Source organism: Diabrotica virgifera, chromosome 1 (genome assembly GCF_917563875.1).
Source record: "Diabrotica virgifera virgifera chromosome 1, PGI_DIABVI_V3a".
NCBI classification, from domain to species: domain Eukaryota; kingdom Metazoa; phylum Arthropoda; class Insecta; order Coleoptera; family Chrysomelidae; genus Diabrotica; species Diabrotica virgifera.
Genome location: NC_065443.1, coordinates 118,085,364 through 118,106,261, shown reverse-complemented (window position 1 = coordinate 118,106,261; position 20,898 = coordinate 118,085,364). Strand labels below are relative to the sequence as shown.

Here is a 20,898-nt window from a genome sequence, read left to right as displayed (position 1 = left end):
ACTAGCTGCAAATTGAAAGTTTCTCCTTTCAATATTTCCATCCCTTAAACACAACTTGAATCGTTTATTTCAGAAAGGGGTCAAGTCACAAGTATCTACTTTTAAGAAAATCAAGTTTACACACTGTTTGCATTCAACAAACAATCACTTTATATAAAATAAAAATTCTACCTAACAACTTGGAGTATTTGTCAAAAAGTATTGTATTTTTTAAAAAATGTATCTTGTTAATTTGTTTAAGACAAAAAATTAATTTAGTCACTCATTTTGTCAAGATTTGTCACTTGACCCCTTTCTGAAATAAACGATTCACTTAAAGCCATTATATTCTGCCTGTGAGAACATTCTATAATAAGACTGAAAGGTGTACGAAATTTTGTTAGGATCGGTTTAATAGTTTCGGTTAGTAATTATTCGATTTTACCGTATACTTCACGTATACTTTACCGTCCAAGGAAAAATCTCGGGAAAGAGAAATGTGGAACGTAGGAGGATTTCCTGATTGCGAAATTAAGGGAGTGGTATGGGTGCAGTTCAATGCCATTGTTCAGAGCTGCAGCTAACAAAGTTAAGATTGCTGTGATGGTAGCCAACCTCCGATAGGAGACGGTACTGCAAGAAGGAGAACCGTATATTTAGGATTATTCAAGAACCCGGTAACCTTCGGCGCTTTGTGAAATCCATACAATTTAATGAAATTAATAGTTATTTATGTATTAAGAGCGAAACGTGGTACATTATTGTTACTTGAAAGCAATAATGCCACTTTGCGCTTGTAATACATACAACATTTTTTCTACAATCACTTAATAAAATAAAACTATTTTTATATCATTATCTTTTTTGTAACTATTTTATACCTGTCATTATAATGTCATAACATTAACTTTTATATCTTTCAGTTTAAATGTTCAATGTGTTTGTATTGTATGTTGTATCGTTGTACGGTTGCTACGGACGACAAGCGTAAAATAAAACTTTACGCGCTAGAGCGATAAAGTGACGGTACTCAGCAAACGTCAACTTTTCGTTGCCATTGACAAGCGAAAAATTCTTCTTTATCAAGTGATTTACGCCAGTCAATGGGAGCAAGAAGAGGATATTACTTCCGAATTATATCCTACTGCATGGATTTTAATGAAATTTTGGGCCTAGCCTCTACTTATCTCCTAATTCAAAGTCTACCCTATGCCGATGTGTGCTTTTATCTTGGGGTGGTTCCCAGCCCTTCTAAGTGGTGGAAAATTTTTTGGTTAAAATTACCACGGAATTCGCTAGATAGCCTAATTCTAAGCAAAAACTGTTCTATAATTTTTTTTGAAAACTCAATACTTTTTGAGTTATTTGTGGTTTAAACTTGCCCATTTTCATTGAAACATAATACCTTTTCGAACGGTTTTTTGCGAATACCTTAAAAACTATGCGTCTAACTAAAAAAACTATGTCAAACATTTTTGTATGTTATAAAAAACAAAGAGACACTTGCCTTCATAAATCTTCTAGTTATAATACAAAAAGAGATATGGAAGGTGAAAATAGTTTGTTTTTTGGTACATTCTCAAAATGGTGTATTCAACTTGAAATAACATAGAAACGGTAGATTTTAGGTGTACAATGCTACTAATACCTTTTGTAGTGCTGGAAAAGACCTTTAAAATGAGCTATATTAAAGGTATGTATATACACTGTTCTAAGGCGTCAACGCCCTTCGGTAGGGATCTATGGGGGAGTATCACCGAGCCGCAAGCCCTTATCCCTTGCCGTACTGCTCCCTCATAGGTCGATCAGATGCCCGCATATTCCAGTCTAAGCGCCAGATTCATATTTAGAATTTTATACTGACGCGTTAGCCTTTTTGTTTTTCCGATGGCCTGGCTTGGGCTTGAACTCTCGTACCTCACAGCGAAGTGAAGTGCGAGTCAGCCGCTAGTCGCACTGAGCTATCCGATCGACTATATTAAAGGTCCAGTATATTAAAACTAAGCGAGATATGTTGCAAAGAAAATTTATAACTAATGTATTTTAAGAAAAAATGAGAAGTAATTTTAACCCCCATCCACCAAAATGTAAATGCATCGTTTTTCTTCTACAATACCTTTTATTATAGTGTTCTTTCTATGTTCAAAAAGGTAACCGGGTTTAAAATGAATGGTTTTTGAAAAAAGAAAAGATAAAATTATAGACCGCATTTTTAAATTTTTTTAAAAGTTTTCCTTTTTCTTCTTGTAACTTGAAAACGATAGGAGATATAGTACTGAAACGATAGGAGATACAGTAATAAAAAGGAAATTTTTATCTGAATAAACCCTACATTTTTGTGTGGTAGGTATCTTTTTCCGTATCTCTTATCATTTTCGAGTTATATGGAGAAAAAGGAAGATTTTTAAGAAAATTTAAAAATGCGCTCTATAATTTCATTTTATTTTTCTCAAAAATCATTCATCTAAAACCAGCCTAACTTTTTAAACATAAAAATAACGCTATAATAAAAAATATTTTAGACGGAGAACAATGTATTTAAATTCTGATGGATGAGGGGTTAAATACACTTCTCATTTCTTCTTAAAATATATTAATAATCAATTTTTTGGAGAATATCTCGCTTAGTTTAAACGTAATCGACATTGCTCATTTTAAAGGTCTTTTCAAGCACTACAAAAATTATTAGTATCATTATACACCTAAAATTGACCGTTTCTCTGTAATTTCAAGTTGAATGCACCGATTTGAGCATGCAGCAAAAAAACAAACTTTTCTTACCTACCATATCCCTCTTTGTATTTTAACTAGAAGATTTATGAACGAACGAATCTCTTTGTTTTTTATAACTTACAGAAATAACGACGTTCTACACCTTCGGCAAAGAATTAAGGATTTGCATAAAATATTAGTATGTTATAGTTTACTTAAAAAAACTAAGGCTTGATTTTTAAAAAATTGTTTTACCGTACCGTTTAATTACTATTAAGGGTCAAAGTTAAGTTTTAACATGGGCTCTTATGGGAATTCCTAAAAAGTTAATAACTTTTGACCCAAATTTACGATTTTTAATTATTTGTGCTTAAATTAAAGGTTTTTTTGTAAGGAATAACATATTAAAAAATGAGGTTTGTTTACCGTACCATTTATTTTTAATTTATTTAGTATAATTAATTCCGTAATTTATTCCGTAATTTCCGTAATTTTTTATAATTTATTTTTATAAAGTATTCAATACTGAAATATATGATTTGAGTATTCTGCTATAAATGCATTGTTACCAACTTTCGCTTGCATATAAGTTCCCCCCCCCCCTTTCCTCTGAGAGGCATACTCCTCATCGAAGGTGTAGAACGTCGTTAGATAGATTTTTTGTTAGATGCATAGTTTCTAATAAGGTATTCGCAAAAATCCGTCCGAAAAGGTGTCATTTTTCAATGAAAATGGCCAATTTTCAACCAAGAATAACTCAAAAAGTATTAAGTTTTCAAAAAATAATTATAGAACCGTTTTTGCTTGAAATTAGGTTCTCTAGCCTCTTCCTAGACTATTTTAACCAAAACATTTTTCACCTCCGAGAAGGGGTGGGAACCACCCCAAGATAAAAGCGCACATCGGCATAGGGTAGAATTTGTTTCTTGAGCTATTCCCTACTTACTGTGAAAATATCAAGTAAGTCGATGTAGTAGGATGGAATTCGGAGCCAAATACACTCATTGACTGCCCTAATTGTAGAAAAACAAATTTAAAGTGAAAATTATTTGCCGAAATATATACTATTAATATTTCTCTGATGTCGTTTTATTGTAAATCAACCAGAAAAAAGTAAAAGGCCCAACAAAAAATTTGTTCAAAAATTTTTATTTATTGTTGTTTATAACTACTTTATTTTTTGTTTTACGATAAAAAGTCATAGGAGTAAAGTTGTGGACAATTTAGTTTGATACAAATAATGTCAATCATTTTACTCAACTGAAATAATTGTCTGAAAATTTTTCATAGGAATTTATTTATACGCTCTGAGCTTCTCTGGTGGCGCTCCTAGCGGATTACTAATTCAACTTTCACCGGTAATTTTTAAATTTATTATTTAATTGTTATCGCTTAATATTTACAACGCAAAAAAGTAATTAAATTGTAATCGATTTTTTTTAATTTTGCTAATAATTTTGACGTTCTATTGATAAAATATGAATTTCTTACTTCGGATACTTTCACAATTATCGTGTAGATGGCGCTAAGATTAATATATTAATTTATAATTACATATTACGGAACATTAAAAAAACTTAAATTCAGTATTTAAAACGTAAGTATATTTAAGGTAAAAATATATACCACAGCTTTGACCAACTAATATTTTATATAATTAATGTTTTTAATTTTAATTTTAAATTAATCACTTTGACGTTTATGTCAAATTTCCGATAAAGGTTTACAGACTTGCCACTACTGGCGCTCGCGAATTTGTAAATATCCCCTCTACGTACGAGCTCACAGCGTATAGGCGCCATAAAATAACAACTGTAAATTTTAAACTAAATATGTAGCCTAGTAGACCAGGGCGCATCTGTAAAAATATTAGTACATTTGGATGTTGAGAGGTGACTCACATTTTTTTGCAGAAATTGCTTGAAAATAAATCATATAATATTAATTGAATTATCCTCCCAGTCAAAAAGGTCCGGAACATTGTTTAAATAATCAAAATGTCAAAAAATGAAGGAAAAATTCATTTTTTTTCTTCATTTTTTGATTATAACTTTAAAAGTGTTAATTTCCGAGAAAAGTTGCACTGACATAAAAGTTGCATAATCAAATTTCCTACAAGATAGCATTGGCTAAAAATTTTAAACATTGTCACCTTTGTTGCAAAATGCTAATAATTGCGAAAAAATCATAAAAAACAAGTATTTGCATTTTACTTTTTTCAACTATTTATGCTAAACTTGGGACCTTCATATTTCACGGAGAAAAACTTTGATACAATAAAATAATAATGGTAAATTTTATTACCATCGGTTCAATAGTTTTTGCAAAATAAGTTGTGCAATCTAGCTTTCGCAAAAATGCATTTTTTTTTCAAAATGTTGCAGGACTGAAAATAAAGCAGACAGAAAGTTGAATTTTTTTTACATGTAGAAGAATACCGTACCTTTCATGAAAAATTAAAATCGGTTAACTACCACCGCGTCAGGAATTTTTTTAAATAAACATTAATTTTTGGTGCTACGCGCAGGACAGCGGATACGTTTGCTCTGATTGGGCATTCCAATGACCTTTTATAATGTTTAATAAATTTTAATTTTTAGTACATTTCGATATAAATAAATAAATTTGTTGATTGCAAAATGAAAACACATACTATGTTTGAAATAATACTTTTTTTGGCAAAAACTTTTTTGTTCATATATTTTAACTTAGAGAATAAAAATTTATTATTTTTAAACATATGCAATTGTTTAAACAATATTTCACAAACAATATGCAAATTAGTTTGATTTTTGTGGAATTAAAATATTAAAATTCAACAAAATATAGATTAAGAAAATAATATATTAGATAAAGATTCGAAGAAATTTTCAACACAGCTGTCCTGCGCGGAGCACCAAAAATTATTGTTTATTTTAAAAAAATTCCTGACGCCGTGGTAGTTAAGAGATTTTAATTTTGCGAATTGCAAATTAAAGTTTCAGTATTCTTCTATATGTGAAAAAAATTCAACTTGCGATCTGCTTTATTTTCAGTCCTGCAACATTTTTAAAAAATGATTTTTTTTTGCGAAAGCTGGATTGCAAAATTTATTTTGAAAAATATACAGTATGTCCCTGTAAGTTGTATCCATATGGAAAACTTTTTTATTATTCATTTTACGAAAAAAGTTATTCTTTATAAAAAGCTCTGCATGGTCCAAAACCTAAGATTTAACCATCAAATATAAAATTTTTTGAATATTGTACGAGGTATGACAAAAAGTTTGAATTTCACTCAGGAGTAAAGTAGCTTTATTTTTCGTAATATTGGAAATTGCTATTATGAAAAGTTGTTTGGAATTAAAAACTATATTCTAGTATGCAATTACATCCTTCTAATTGAAAAAAATTTTTTTTGAAAAATTATGGATAACTATCATTATTTTTTCAGTTATTTCAATTCTGATAACTCTTATTATTAATTTTAAGAAAAAAAGTGATTCTTAATAAAAAGTTCTGGATGATCTAAAATTTAAAATACAATGATCTTATATCAAATTTTATCAATTTTATACGAGGTATGTCAAAAAAGATAAATTTAGATCAAAGGTAAAGTACCTTTATAGTTCAGAACATTTCAATTAGATGGATGTAATTACATACTGAAACATAGTTTTTAATTCTAAATAACTTTTCATTATAACAATTTTCGATATTGTGAAAAATAAAGCTACTTTACTCCTGAGTCAAATTCAAACTTTTTGACATACCTCGTATAAAATTGATAAAATTTGACAAAAGATGGTTGTATTTTAGATTATAGTCAATGCAGAACTTTTTTTAAGAATCACTTTTTTAGTAAAATTAATAATAAAAGAGTTATCTGAATTAAAATAACTGAAAATAATGTTAGTTATCCATAATTTTTCAAAATAAATTTTTTTCAATTAGAAGGATGTAATTGCATACTAGAATACAGTTTTTAATTCCAAACAACTTTTCATAATAGCAATTTTCAATATTGTAAAAAATAAAGCTACTTTACTCTTGAGTGAAATTCAAACTTTTTGACATACCTCGTATAATATTCAAAAAATTTGATATTTGATGGTTAAATTTTAGGTTTTGGCCCAAGCAGAGCTTTTTATGAAGAATAACTTTTTTTCGTAAAATTAATAATAAAAAAGTTTTCCATATGGATACAACTTACAGGGACATACTGTACTAAACCGATCTTAATTAAATTTACAATATTGTTTAATTATGTCATAAAGTTTTTCTGGGTAAAATATGAAGGTCCCAATTCTAGCAAAAATGGTTGAAAAACGTAAAATGCGAATACCTGTTTTTTTTATAGTTTTTTTCGCAATTATTGCTATTTTGCAATAAGGATGACAATTTTTAAATTTTTTAACCAATCCTATATTGTAGCAAATTTAATCACACAACTTTTATTTTTGTGCAACTTTTCTCGGAAGTGAATACTTTTAAAGTTGTAATTATTTAAAAACGAAGAAAATTATCGAATTTTTCCTTAATTTTTTGACATTTTGATTATTTAAACAATGTTCCGGACCTTTTTGAGTGGAAGGATAGTTCAATTAATATTATAGTTGTTTCCAAGCAATTTCAGCAAAAAAATACGAGTCGCAGTCCTTGGGCCAACATATAAAATTATTATTTATGACCACACCGTCGAAACTTTTGGTACTTGTTAATTGGGTGGAGTCGGACAAATTTGGAGCTTGGCGCATTATGGTAGTGGGGCGTTTGTCTGTCAAGCTGTCACGAAGTTGTCAATTTTATGCAAGAAAAAAATTTATAACCACATGTGTCATTTTATTTTAGTCAAGGGTTTTTATCATATAAACAGCGAAAACAATTTTGTCGGACAAAATTATTGGGCCATATGACGCATCGGACACTCTAAATATGTCAAATTTATGAAAATAATAAATTTATTACTTATTTATACTTATTTATACTTATTTATTTAATATTATTTATTACCACATGGCTAATTTTAACAGAATCTACCATAAAACATTTTTACAATAATGTGGTAACCTTGTCGAACAATTTTCACGGGGATTATGCGCAGTCGGATGCGCCGAATATGTCAATTTCCTGGAATTTTTTTAATTACAACCATTTTTCTGACAAAAATAGGAGGTTAGAAGTAATTATGTTCTAAATAAAAAAATCTAAGTGTCTGACAAAAATATTGGGGCAAATCGACAATCGGACAAAAAATTTAATTTTTATTAGTAAACTATACTTTTAAACTATGCTGGGTTCGTGAATCCATTATCTCCACAACCATTTTTCCGACAAAAGTAGTAGGTTACAAGTAATTATATTCTTAAACAAAAATTGTTATTGTCTGACAAAAATTTTGGGGAAATGAACAGAAAACTTAATTCTTTTAGGTTATCGACACCCTTAAGAGGAGGCATTGCGAAATTTTTTTTTAAAACAATTTTTCTCGGTTACTTTTGAATCAACTTAGTTGAAATTGGTACACACATTAAGAACAACATTTAAAAGTGACGTACGTGAATTACGTGACGTAGAGTTGTACCCAAAATTTTCCAAAAAATTTTCCGACAAGAGGGAAAATTTTGGAAAAATTTTAATCTGAAAATTTGTGTACATACTCTTTGAACAATGACAAACATCGTTCTGTAGTTTCTTTTCTCGAATTTTCAAAAAAAATTTACGACAAAAGGGAAAATTTTAGAAAATTTTTTGAAAATGTTGGACCCATTATTTTTGTCCGACAAGTGATCCAATATGCATTACACATGTAAAAAAAACAGTACAAAATAAAAATGACATCTCTGGTACTGAATAAAAAAATCCAGAAAATTGACATCTTCGGCGCATTCGACTGCGCATATGCCCGTGAAAATTGTCCGACAAGGTTACCACATTATTGTAAAAAGTTTTATGGTAGATTCTGTTAGAATTAGCTATGTGGTAATAATTTTATTATTTTCATAAATTTGACATATTTAGCGTGTCCGACACGTCATATGGCCCAATATTTTTCTCCGGCAAAATCGTTTTCGCTGTTTATATGAAAAAAACATTAATTAAAATAAAATGACCAATGTGGTGATCAATTTTTTTCTTGCATAAAATTGACAACTTCGTGACAGCTTGACAGACAAACGCTCCACTACCATAATGCGCCAAGCTCCAAATTTGTCCCACTCCACCCAAATAACAAGTACAAAAAGTTTCGACGGTGTGGTCATAAATAATAATTTTATATGTGGGTCCAAGGACTATCACCTCTCAACGTCCATCTTAAAACAGATGCGCCCTGGACTATAGTGTGATTCATCCCTACTCTTTAATCAAAGCATTATGGAATAGTCACGTTCGAAGTTCAACTTTCGGAAAATAGCTATTTCGCAAGGCATGTCGCATTAAAAACGAACACATTCGATATCGGACAGCTGTGCAGCAAGCCCCGTCCCAAAGTTGCCATAAACTTCGTCACGTGATCATTAAGCGTAGGCTAGAGAAGCGATGGAATACTCACCAGGGACGTGATAAGATAGCTGTGATAGTCGCTCATCATCCCTATCTGTTGCGCCTGCTTCAGGACGTCGTAAATCCTCTGCGTCGAGCAATCCAGCACTATGTGGGATTCAGCCGAGTTCTTTATTTGTTTCAGCAGAGGCCTGCAAAACGTAAATCAACGTGAGTTGCGGGGTTAACTCGGCACGATGGCGGACTTTACTATGGCCTGATTTATGGCCGACAATATTATCGTACAAGGGTCGGTCACTATTACATTTTGGGGCAGAATAAAATATTTAGAGCAAGGTTTTCTATAACCGCGTGAAAGATTATTATGTAGACCTGAAATTTATAAGTTAGGTTTTTCCTTTGTCGGAAAATCTGGTTTTTCATTTTTTCAGAAAACAAAATGTTTAATATAGCCCGGGAAATAATGGTAGGGGGGCCCAAGGGGGGATTTTTGCAGTTACTCGAGCGCGTCGGATTATTACATGGGGAGAAACCTCTTAACTCAAGCTCTTAACACGGGGAAGTTCACTAAGGGGGGCCCGAAAACAAATCTATCCTTAAAAATACTGGAAATCATTAGATTAAGATAAGGTAAGTTAAGTACAGTGGAACTGTAAGTTAACTCGGATTAATCGGGACCACGGCCGATCCGGGTTATCGAAAATCCGGGTTAGCCGGAGAAAATGGTAAAAATTAATAAAATACGGTATACTTACAGATAAACTCTGTTATAGTTGAAATAACATGAACCGCCTAAAAACCTGTTTTTTTTTTTTGTTGAAAAATGGAAATTTTAACTTGCAAATAACTCGAAGAGTATTGACTCACTGAAAAAATGATATAGAACAAAAGTTGCTTAAAATTAGTCGGTTTATGCATTTCGGAATTATTTTGAGCGTATGTTTTTTCACCCCCGAGAAGGGGTGAAATTCACCTACTGGGCAAAAGCACGTATCGGTACAATATCACTTTTTTTCTTTGATATTAATTTTGAGATTATATCTACCATTGGGATACGGGATGTATCTCAAATATTTATACCCGTATGCACGCCAATTGTGAATATAAAATTCTTAATTGTATATAAAAAAATTCGCAATAACTACCTCTTAAATCCTACCAAATTTCATTTGCATATCTCAACCAGCTTTAGAGCAATAAATAAATCGTCAGTTTGTAAGAAAAAATTCAACATCCCGTATCTCGGAAATAAAGCATTTGCGGACATATGTTTATAAAGCAAGCGGTCATTATTTTTTGATGCAGAATTACTTCTTAAAGTTTGCCTCACTTATTTAGAAACACCGTGTATTGATGAATAACATTGCTAGTTGTTAAAGTACCTAACTTTTTTATTATCCAACATAAGCAAATTAATTAAAAATCAGAATGTTAAGGGAGCCTAAGGCTACAGTTTAGCTTTAATTTCAATATTTTATATACGCTAGAATATTCCACAGGGTGTTCTGAACTTTGAGGAAAAAACACACTATCATTGTTACACCCGGTATACAATGACACTTACTTCTTTAGCAATAATATTATTACATCGATATTCTTGAAGAATAAAGCTATAATACAATAAAAAATCACTCAAATCCGACAACAAGTTTAGGAAATACGAGACATCAAAAATTTCCCATTTTTAAAGTGGTGCGTTAATTTTGATGCTTAGTGTATTATAATTGTTCAACATCCGCTAATAATCTTCAATTGATGATGCGGCTTTTTATAAATAAAAAAACCTTTACGTATTTATTATTAATTAACATGACAATAATGTTTTCTGCCGCGGTATTGAAAACAGTAAAAACAGTAAAAAGATGCGAGTGTTTGTAACGGTCAACTCAGTTCGTGGGGTGGATTTAACCAATTATGAGGAAATTGTTTTGTGGTACACAAAGTCTTAACATAGAGATCCGGAATTTTACTCAGGCGGGATACTTGTAGATAATCCTTGCCTAAACCTCCCAAGCCGACGTGATGTATTTTTTCATTTTACGATGGGACTTAGCTAACACTTTAACCAACTCTGATTGGTTAACACTAGATTGTGGATTATACAGAACACATGAATTAATAGAACGAGTACAAAAGTACAATTACCTAGAAACAAATATTAACTTTCAGAAATGAATACTGAAATAAGAATAAGAAAAAAAATTTCAGTGCGTTTAACAACATGAAATATATAATAATGTTTAGTCGAAACATACATAAGCTTTAGATTTAAAATAAATATGATATGTGTTTCCAGATATATTGTATAGTGCAGAAGCGTAAATGTTCTTCTTCTACTTCTTCTTTTTCTTTTTCTTCTTCTTCTTTTTCTTCCTCTTTATAAATAATTGTGCTTGTTCATTGGTGGATTGATACTTCTATGGAAGGTTATCACTCCATCTTTTGCACGGTCGGCCGATACTTCTTCTAACGATTGGTAATTTATCTCTTGCTGTTTTAACCACACGTGTCTCCCCCACTCTGCTTATGGGGTTATTACATTCTTTTTCTTTTCATTAAGTGTCCATTTTTAGGACACTTAAGATAGGTTTTTTCCATCCCTAAACCTTGCCTTACAATTCTTTTGTTTGAGTTCTAAGATACGGAAGAGAGCACAGTTTAATTCTCGTTCTCGCTTACGATATATTATATTACTGATTAGTTCAGTACATTTGTAGTCGTCTGTTTAATTAATAGCTTGGTTAAAATAACAAATGTTCTGGCTGAAACGAAACATCTGTTTAAAAATCCCCGATATCCCTTGGAGGTTGCCCTAATCTTTTATTAGCACTCGGATTAAAAGTGACCCTTGTCTGGGTGAAAATGTCACATATAAATCAAGCCGTAGTTAATTCCACGAAATTAACTCTCGACTTTTGGCAACTTCCATTTTCAAGTTTGTCACAGAAAGGCCGTCCATGGAGACGTCATTGTTAAAAATGTGCCTCTGGGTCGTTAACATATTCATTTAAAATATATGTATATGTTACCGGCCAAACCCGATTTCAGGATAAACTAGTTTGGCCTAGGCCAAATTAGTTTGTCCTGAACGCGATAGGATAAACTAGTTTGGCCTAGTCCAAACTAGTTTGTCATGAACGCGATATGATAAATTAGTTTAGCCTAGGCCAAACTAATTTATCGATATTATTACGGACACTGCAGGATAAACTAGTGCGGCCTAGGATAAGCATTATATTATACCTACACAGCCAAAATAAATGGATAAACTGAAGAAAATACTCTAACAATCATTTTTATTAAAACGATAATTATAGTATTATGACCTTATTTTTATAACAAAGGAATTAGGAAAATTCCGTGAGGGTTGTCGTGTACCATCACAGTTTAAACTAATGGACAATTGTTAATACAAAACATCATATTATAAAAAATAATCAGTGTTTTTTATAGAATCAATAATTATACCTCAGTTATAAAGTTATTATTTACTTTTCAATGGAGTGCTTTGGTGATAATAAGAATAGCGGAGTATCACCTTCTTGCACTTGCATTTTAAAGCCTTAGCTTGTATCTGCTACCTCTAAAAAAGTTTGATGACAAATGTCGAATTATAATCTAGAAAAAAAATAAGACTGTATTAGAGAGCTTAATACCCCAAACCATTAGATAAATTTATTATTAAGTAAGAAAAAATAAAACCCAGAATAAGGAAGGTAATAGAGAATGGTTATTGCAAGGTTAATCTAGGGGAAGACAGTGATGATAACGTTGAAAAAAAAACTTTCTTTATTTGACAATGACATTCAAAAATATAAAAGAAATTGTTAAATGCTTAAAGGCAAATTCATAATTAAATACATTTATTTTAAAATCTTAGGTACACATTTCTGTATCTCACGAAATACCATCATCGACTGGCCACCCAAACACTTGATTTCACCCCTATTCGGGTCACCCTGCTGTTTGTCAAAACATCGCACCTTTTCCAGTCATTAGTCAGGGCCGGTGTGACAAATATTCTTTACAAAATGTAGCATAAAATCGAGTGAAATAGGCTAACAAAATGAAAGCAACTTCTGACAAGTCTCATCCACCACCCAACATTGTAGATTATTTGACTACACCTATTTCAGATATTGACAAACGAAAAGGTGATCTCAGAAACATCATTTACTGATGTTTCTGAGATCGACGGAGTTTTTCTTCAGACAAATGGAGAAGGATTTTACAAAGTTGGTAACAAACTTGGTGTACCTTACTTAATAATTTATCTAACTTTTGGGGTATTAATGTATCTAATTCATTTTAATTTTTTTTTCTAGATCAGAATTCGACATTTGTCATCAAATTTTTTTAGATGTAGCAGATATAAACTAAGGCTTTGAAATGCACTTGCAAGAAGGAAATGATACTCCGCGATTCTATGTTATTGTTAATATAAAAAACACTGATTATTTTTTATAATATGATTGTTTGTATTACTAATTGTCCATTAATTTAAACAACGAATTATTATCGTTTTAATAAAAATGGTTATTTTTGCATTACAGAACATTATATTCAGTTTATCTATTTATTTTGGCTTTGTAGGTATACGATAATGTTTATCCTAGGCCGTACTAGTTTATCCTGCAGTGATCGTATTAATATCAGGATAAACTATTTTGGCATAGGCTAAACTAGTTTATCCTATAGCGTTTAGGACAAACTAATTTGTCCTGAAATCAGGTTTGGCTGGTAACATATACACAGATACAGAAAAACATTATAGTTGGTATTATAACTAACAGAAATAGTAACATTTTGTTACTAGCAGTACAGAAGGATAGTAATCTTCCTGTACAAATCCTACATTACGTCAGTACTGGATCATGGTGGTTATAAAAATCAGCTCTACAGGCCGTGAAGACCCAAGGCTTAGTTGACAATTCCTCTCCAGACTCTCCTATTCAGTGCTTTAGTTTCGCAGTATCTTATCTTAAGTACTTCTTCTACCGCATCTATCCATTTTCTTCTAGATCTGCCCTTCTGCCTTTTTGTTTGGATTCTCTTTGTTCAGAAATTATTTTTACATGCCCCAGCCATATTATTCTTTCAGATTTAATTTGAGCTATTACTGATCGAGTATCATAAAGTTCCTTTAACTCTTTATTGGTTCTTCTAATCCATATGACTCCTATTTTCTTTTCTCCGTATATTCTGTGTAACATTTTTCGTTCCCATACTTCTAGCTTTGGTATTTCTGCTTTATTTAGCGTGGCTAGCTCGCACTCTTAAAGCATTACTGATCTTATGACAGTTCTGTAGAGCCTGTCTTTTGCTGTTCTTGATAATATCTTCATTTTCATCATTACTCCCGCGCTTCTTCTGTCTTTGTTAATTCCGTCATTGATTTCTAGGTTTTTATTGTTTACGTTCACTCCTAGATAAATAAATTTTTCTTTGTTCTCAAATTTGTAAATTTTTGTTTAGCACTGTTATTAATTTCAAGGTCCTCTACTGCTTCTTTGCCATTTTTCATCACCATGTACTTAGTTTTTTCTTCATTTATTTCTAAACCATATCTTTATTTTGTCGTTACCTCTTTAACTTCTTTCTTCGTTCTCGTTGTTATAGCCAGATCGTCAGGATACGCTAAATAAACTAGCATGGGATTGTGTGGGTGCCCTAAATAAAGTAGCAGCCGAAGCAAGATTACGGTAGCCTGTTTATATATAATATCGGTTTACAACGTTCTTCGACGTCTTCCGATTTCCAATCTCCATCTCGCTCTGTCATTCCATAGATCGTCCTCGAGTTCTCTGTCCCTAATTTCTCTATCAACTCCTTCTCTCCAACTTCTTCTAGGTCTTCCTGGTCTGCACCTTCCTCTTGGTTGCCATTCGAGGATCTGTCTTGGTATTCTATTCTCCGGCATTCTCCTTACGTGTCCGTACCAGCTGAGTTGTTTCGTCCTGATGTCGTCAACAATAGTATGTGTAACCCCCCATGATTTCTCGGACTCTCTCGTTTGTTATTCTGTCGCGTCTAGATATTCCCGCTGAACGGCGCCAGAAGTCCATTTCTGTTGCTCTAAGCTTTTTGTCTGTTCTGTCTTTTAGGGGCCAAACTTCGCATCCATATGTTGTGATGCTTTTTATTATAGTGTTATATATCCTTTTTTTATTCTCCTTAGAAATATTTTTATCCCATAGTACGCTGTTTAGTAAGGATATGCCTTTCGTCCCCTGTATAGTTCGTTCCTTAACCTTCGGAGTACGAAGACTGGGTCAAGCGTGACCCGAAATTCACTTATTTCTTAATATTTTATGAAATAATTTTTTTACAAATCCGATTGATCGTAAGTTCTCCTTATTTGTTTCAATCTATTCTTTCGTATATAATTCGTGAACATGCAAATTACAGTTTTTCCTCTACGTAACATATATGATGCCGGATCAGTCCTGTCCCGGTCTTCGGATTTCGAAGAATATTTTCAATATGTTTGTAGGTACACGTAAATCGCAGCCGTCTCTGTTTACGGGTATACGTATTCAAATATATGGCCGGAGCGAATTTACCTATGCCCGTTTTCTGTAAGGTATTAAAATCTAGCCGCCGGAGCGAACTAGTATATGCCCGTGGGGAACCATCTTAAAAAATTCAAATACAATAATTTAGGATTATAATTGTTATGTTTGTTTGTTTTTTGTTGAATTCAAAATATTGTTTAATAATACTGACTATTTAAAACATCCTTATAAATAAAATGAGAATGGGTCACGCTTGACCCATCATCGTAATCTAAGTAAGTCAAATAATCTCCGTACTCCGAAGGTTAATAGCTGCATCTAATTTTCCGTCTTGAGTGATCTTGACTCCCAGGTATTTGTAGTCTTCACATAATTTTATTTCTTGATTTTCCTCTACTCGGAGGCTATGTTGGTCTCCTCCGATACTCATGTATTCAATTTTTTCCATATTCACTTCTAGGCCCCACTCTGTAAACTCTTCTAATAGTTTTCGCATCATGTAACTAAGATCTTCAGAGTCCTGTGCGATGATCACCTGGTCATCCGAAAGCACAGCGTGTACAAAGTTGAGTCCGTTAGTGGTATGCCCATATTCGTACATTTTTTCTTCCATTTGTTGAGTGCTGCTTCGAGATATATTTTGAATAGTGTTGGTGAGATACAGCATCCTTGCCTTGCCAACGGTAGCCTGTTTACCGGAGCATTAGGGTTGTAAGGGCAATGAAAATCCGACGAAATGGATGAAATGGCCAAATAAATCTCATCAATGCGGCATTGCATAGGCAGTAACAAGAACAGCTACAAGAATATGAGTAGCTTACAAATCTCTGGAATGGTGGAGGAATTCACCAGGACAAAGGTCATTATAGAGCAGTCACCAAAGTTTACTACAAACCTAATAAGCAAAGAAAAAACAGTCAAAGCAATAGTAGGTCTGCTAACAGGCCACAACAAGCTGAATAGGTAGTTGAAGCTGATGACGTTGGCAGATGATTACCTATGCAGATTCTGGCACCTATAGTAAGAAACAACAGAGCACATTTTATGCCAGTGTGGTGACAGCCTGGCAAATGTACGGTTCTTTACATTAGGCGAAAATAAACCAGCGCATATATATATGGAAGATTCAATCTCGCAGTTATTACACCTTTTAACAAGGGTCACGCTAGATAAAGAGACAGTCTATATGACTTCTTTTTCTTTACGTGCCATCTCCGCGACGAAGGTTGGCAATCATCATTGCTATTCTCACTTTTGACACTACAGCCCGAAAGAGTTCAGTTGAGCTGCATCCAAACCATTCTCTGAGATTTCTCAGCCAGGACATTTTTCTCCTACCTATGCTGCGCTTTCCTTGAATCTTTCCCTGCATAATTAATTTTAGGAATTCATATCTGTCACCACGTGTTATATGACCCAAATTGAAGTTTTCTTATTTTGATGGAATCCAGTATCTCCCTGCTATTCTGTATTCTCCTTAGTACTTCCTCATTGGTTATTCTGTCTGTCCAGGAGATTCTCAGCATTCTTCGATACGTCCACATCTCAAATGCGTCCAATCTATTGAGGCAATAGGGAGTTTTTGTTGCTACGTAACGTACGCATCTCCGTATACGTAAAGCCACTAACGTGTCGTAGAGGATGAACGTTAAAATAGGTAGTTTTTGTGACTGCCTTAACGTAACGTAAAGCAAATCGTAAAGTAATTTTTAAATTCCGTTGACATTAAAAAAATAAAACAATGTTCACACAATATACAATTAATATACAAATGTAAAAAAAGATAAATGAATGATGAAATTGTATGGTTTTTATTGCTTCTATTTAAATATAAAAATATTATTTTTCCTTAGGTTAAAATTTTTTTATTTTTGTTTATACCTACTTTTTAGTTGTAAATTATTGTACCTACATCAGAATTCCAGTATAATGTAAATACTTAGTTTGTTCATATTTATTTGAAAACTTTACAGAAATTAGCTCATTTATTTATCAAGTTAATAATTGTGGTGATCACTGTATTTCTTAAATTAATACAAGATTTGTTTGTTTTGCTTTATTAATAGACAACTTGAAAACAATAAAATTTTAAATCTATTTTGAAGTTCCAATTTCCAATTACAAACACAGAATAATTTTACTCAAATAGACTAAACCAATAACCAATATAACCTTAAATATTTATAAACGGGTACTGGTAGTACGCTGATAAAATGTTCATTTGGTAGCCATTGGTAGGTAATCGCCAATCGGGCAAGATCCTCGTGTGCATTCGGTGACTTTCGTCTCGATAGGGATGCGTTCTCACGTACGTATCAGAGCGCTACTTTAGGTAATACGCATCGAGATACGGGAGTTCAACTATTAATGCGCAAGCGTATATGTCAAAAAGATGGGTTACGTTTACGTATTTGTGTGCACAAAAACTCCCTATTGTTTATTGAGAGTCAATGTCTCCACACCATACAGAAGAATAGAAAATACATAACATTTTAGTATTCGCTTTCTAAGATTTAGGCTGAGGTCTCTAGTACATAATATTTGTTTCATATTAGTGAATGCACTTCTAGCCTTTTCTATTCTAATTCGGATTTCTTTGGTATAATCGTTTGTTTCACTAATGTTTGTCCCTAAATAATTTTAATTCTGAACTCGTTCTATAGTTTTATTATTTACGTGTAGATTGATATTTCTAATATTTTTCTTTGATATAACCATGAATTTCGTTTTCTTTATGTTTAGTAACAGACCAAATCCTTCACTTGTTACAACAATCTTAGCTAAAATTCTTTGTATATCTGTAATAGTTTCTGCTATTAGTATTGTGTCATCGGCGTATCTAATTTCTCATATGGGTAGGCGATTTATTTTATGCCTGCTACTTCATCTTCTAATGCTTGTTTGAATATTTCTTCTGAGTATGCATTAAACAGTGATGGCGACAAGACACAGCCCTGTCTAACGCCTCTTTTGATTTTTATTTTACTGGTGTTTACATTATTTATTCTTATGACAGTTTCTTGTCCATTATACAAATCATTTATTATTCCTATATCCCGTTTGTCGATGTTCTTTGTTATCTAACGGATTATGTTTCACCGTATCGAATGCCTTGTTATAATCTAGGAAGCAGACATAGATGTCCTGGTTTACATCTCAACATCTCTGTAATAGCACATTTACTGCAAATAATGCTTCTCTGGTTCCTTGAGCATTTCTAAATCCGAACTGAGTTTGTCCAATGTCTTGTTCTACTTTTTGTATATTCAACGATGAATAATCTTTAGAAATACTTTGAGTATGTGGTACATTAGACTGATGGTACGGTGTTCGCAACATTGTCTGGCGTTTCTCTTTTTCGGAATAGTCATGAATGTTGATAGAAGCCATTCTATAGGTAATATAGTAATATACCTGTTCTGTATATGATATTAAATAATTCGACAATCACATGTATATTGCAGTCCGCTATGAGTTGCTTTCCCAGTTTTGAGTTCTTTAATGGTGTGTTTTACTTCACTTTCTGTTATTTCTGGTCCAGTCTCTTCAACGAAATATTCGTTATCTATTGTGTCTCGTTGTCCTTAAGGTTAAACAGCTGTTCTATATAGTTTGTCCATACCATCAATTTGTTTTCTGTATCCATTACTATATCTCCCTTTTCATCAACTAGTATATTTTGTTTGTATTCTGGTTTTCTATTTATTTCTTTTATTTTCCTGTGTACATTAAAGCTGTCATGTTTATGTTGTAGCGTTTCTATTTTATCACATTTTTCTTTTAACCAATTTTTTTTTGCTATGCGAATTTGTCGCCGTATTTCGTTTTGTGTTTGCTGCTATATGACTATAGGACCACAATAATAGAAGGTCGCAATAGAATATTCCAAGAACCACCACGATGAATATATATATATATATATATATATATATATATATATATATATATATATATATATATATATATATATATATATATGTATATATATATATATATATATATATATATATATATATATATATATTGATGCACGTTAAGTTGTGACTTCCGGTATACAGAAGAGGCTGTCCGACTTCCACCTTTTCTACTAGGAATTATTTTTTAAAAATTGTGTATTTGGTAAAAGGGGGGCTTATAAAATGGGTCTACCTATTGAGGGGAAAGGATTTACCAAAATAAATTTTGTATATATATACGTATATACCGAAGCGTACAGCATACGTTATGGCTTCCATATAAAGGGTAGTTCAAGAGGCGTTGTCACTTCCAGCGGTGTTGTCATATTTTGGAAGTCACAACGACTCGTCTGCTAGATTTACCTCCTATTTTGAGCGTAATGTGTGATCTTTTGGAACTTTTACTGCGAATACAGTTGTCTGTGTTTTAAAGTTGTCTATTTAAATTAAAAGATTGATATTCTTTTGATTATACAGGTTTACAAAAAAATACATTTCGGACTATTTGACGAAACCATATGACTAGGGTGGTTTTTGGGGTCGCTGGTTACGAATCCGGGGTTCGCTAACCTCTATCACGTCAGGTAAAGGTCATTTCAAGGACAAATCAAGATAAATCGACAGTCGCTCTGAAAAAGTATATTAGGAGGTTTTTGGGGTCGCTTATAACGAATCCAGGATCCGCTGACCTCTATCACGTCTAGCTGAAGGTCATTTCGAGGTCAAATCAAGATAAATCAACACAATCGCTTTGAAAAGTATATTAGGGTGTTTTTGGGGTCCCTGATCACAAAACTGGGGCCCGTTGAGCTCAACCACGTCAGGTAAAGGCCATTTCAAGGTCAAATCAATTTTGTTAACTCCTCCTGATTTGAACTTGAAATGACCTTTACATGACGTGGTAGAGCTCAACGGACCGCAGTTTTCATGATCAGCGACCCCAAAACTCCCTATACTTTCAGAGCAATGGTGTCAATTTATGTTGATTTGACCTTAAAATGACGCTGAACTAGACGAGATAGAGGTCAGCGGACTCCGGATTCGTCTTCAGCGACCCCAAGAACCCCCTAATATACTTTTTCAGAGCGACTGTCGATTTATCTTTATTTGACCTTGAAATGACCTTTACCTGACGCGATAGAGGTGAGCAGACCCCGGATTTGTGATTAGCCACCCCAAAAACCCCCTTGTCATATGGTTTCGTCAAATTGTCCGAAATTTAGTTTTTTTTTGTAAACCTGTGTTATTTATGAT

The 20,898-nt window shown here is 32.5% G+C and overlaps 1 protein-coding gene across 2 annotated transcripts in view; it reads right to left on the bottom strand.

The window, feature by feature from the left end:
* The window catches only part of LOC114349529 (glutamate receptor ionotropic, kainate 2), a 599,640-nt gene that overhangs the window by 246,628 nt on the left and 332,114 nt on the right, over nt 1-20,898 (bottom strand). For both annotated transcript variants that reach the window (XM_050643108.1, XM_050643113.1), the window contains exon 6: nt 9,223-9,364. In XM_050643108.1, the coding sequence (XP_050499065.1) occupies nt 9,223-9,364 (142 nt within the window). The remainder of the gene's footprint in view (nt 1-9,222; nt 9,365-20,898) is intronic.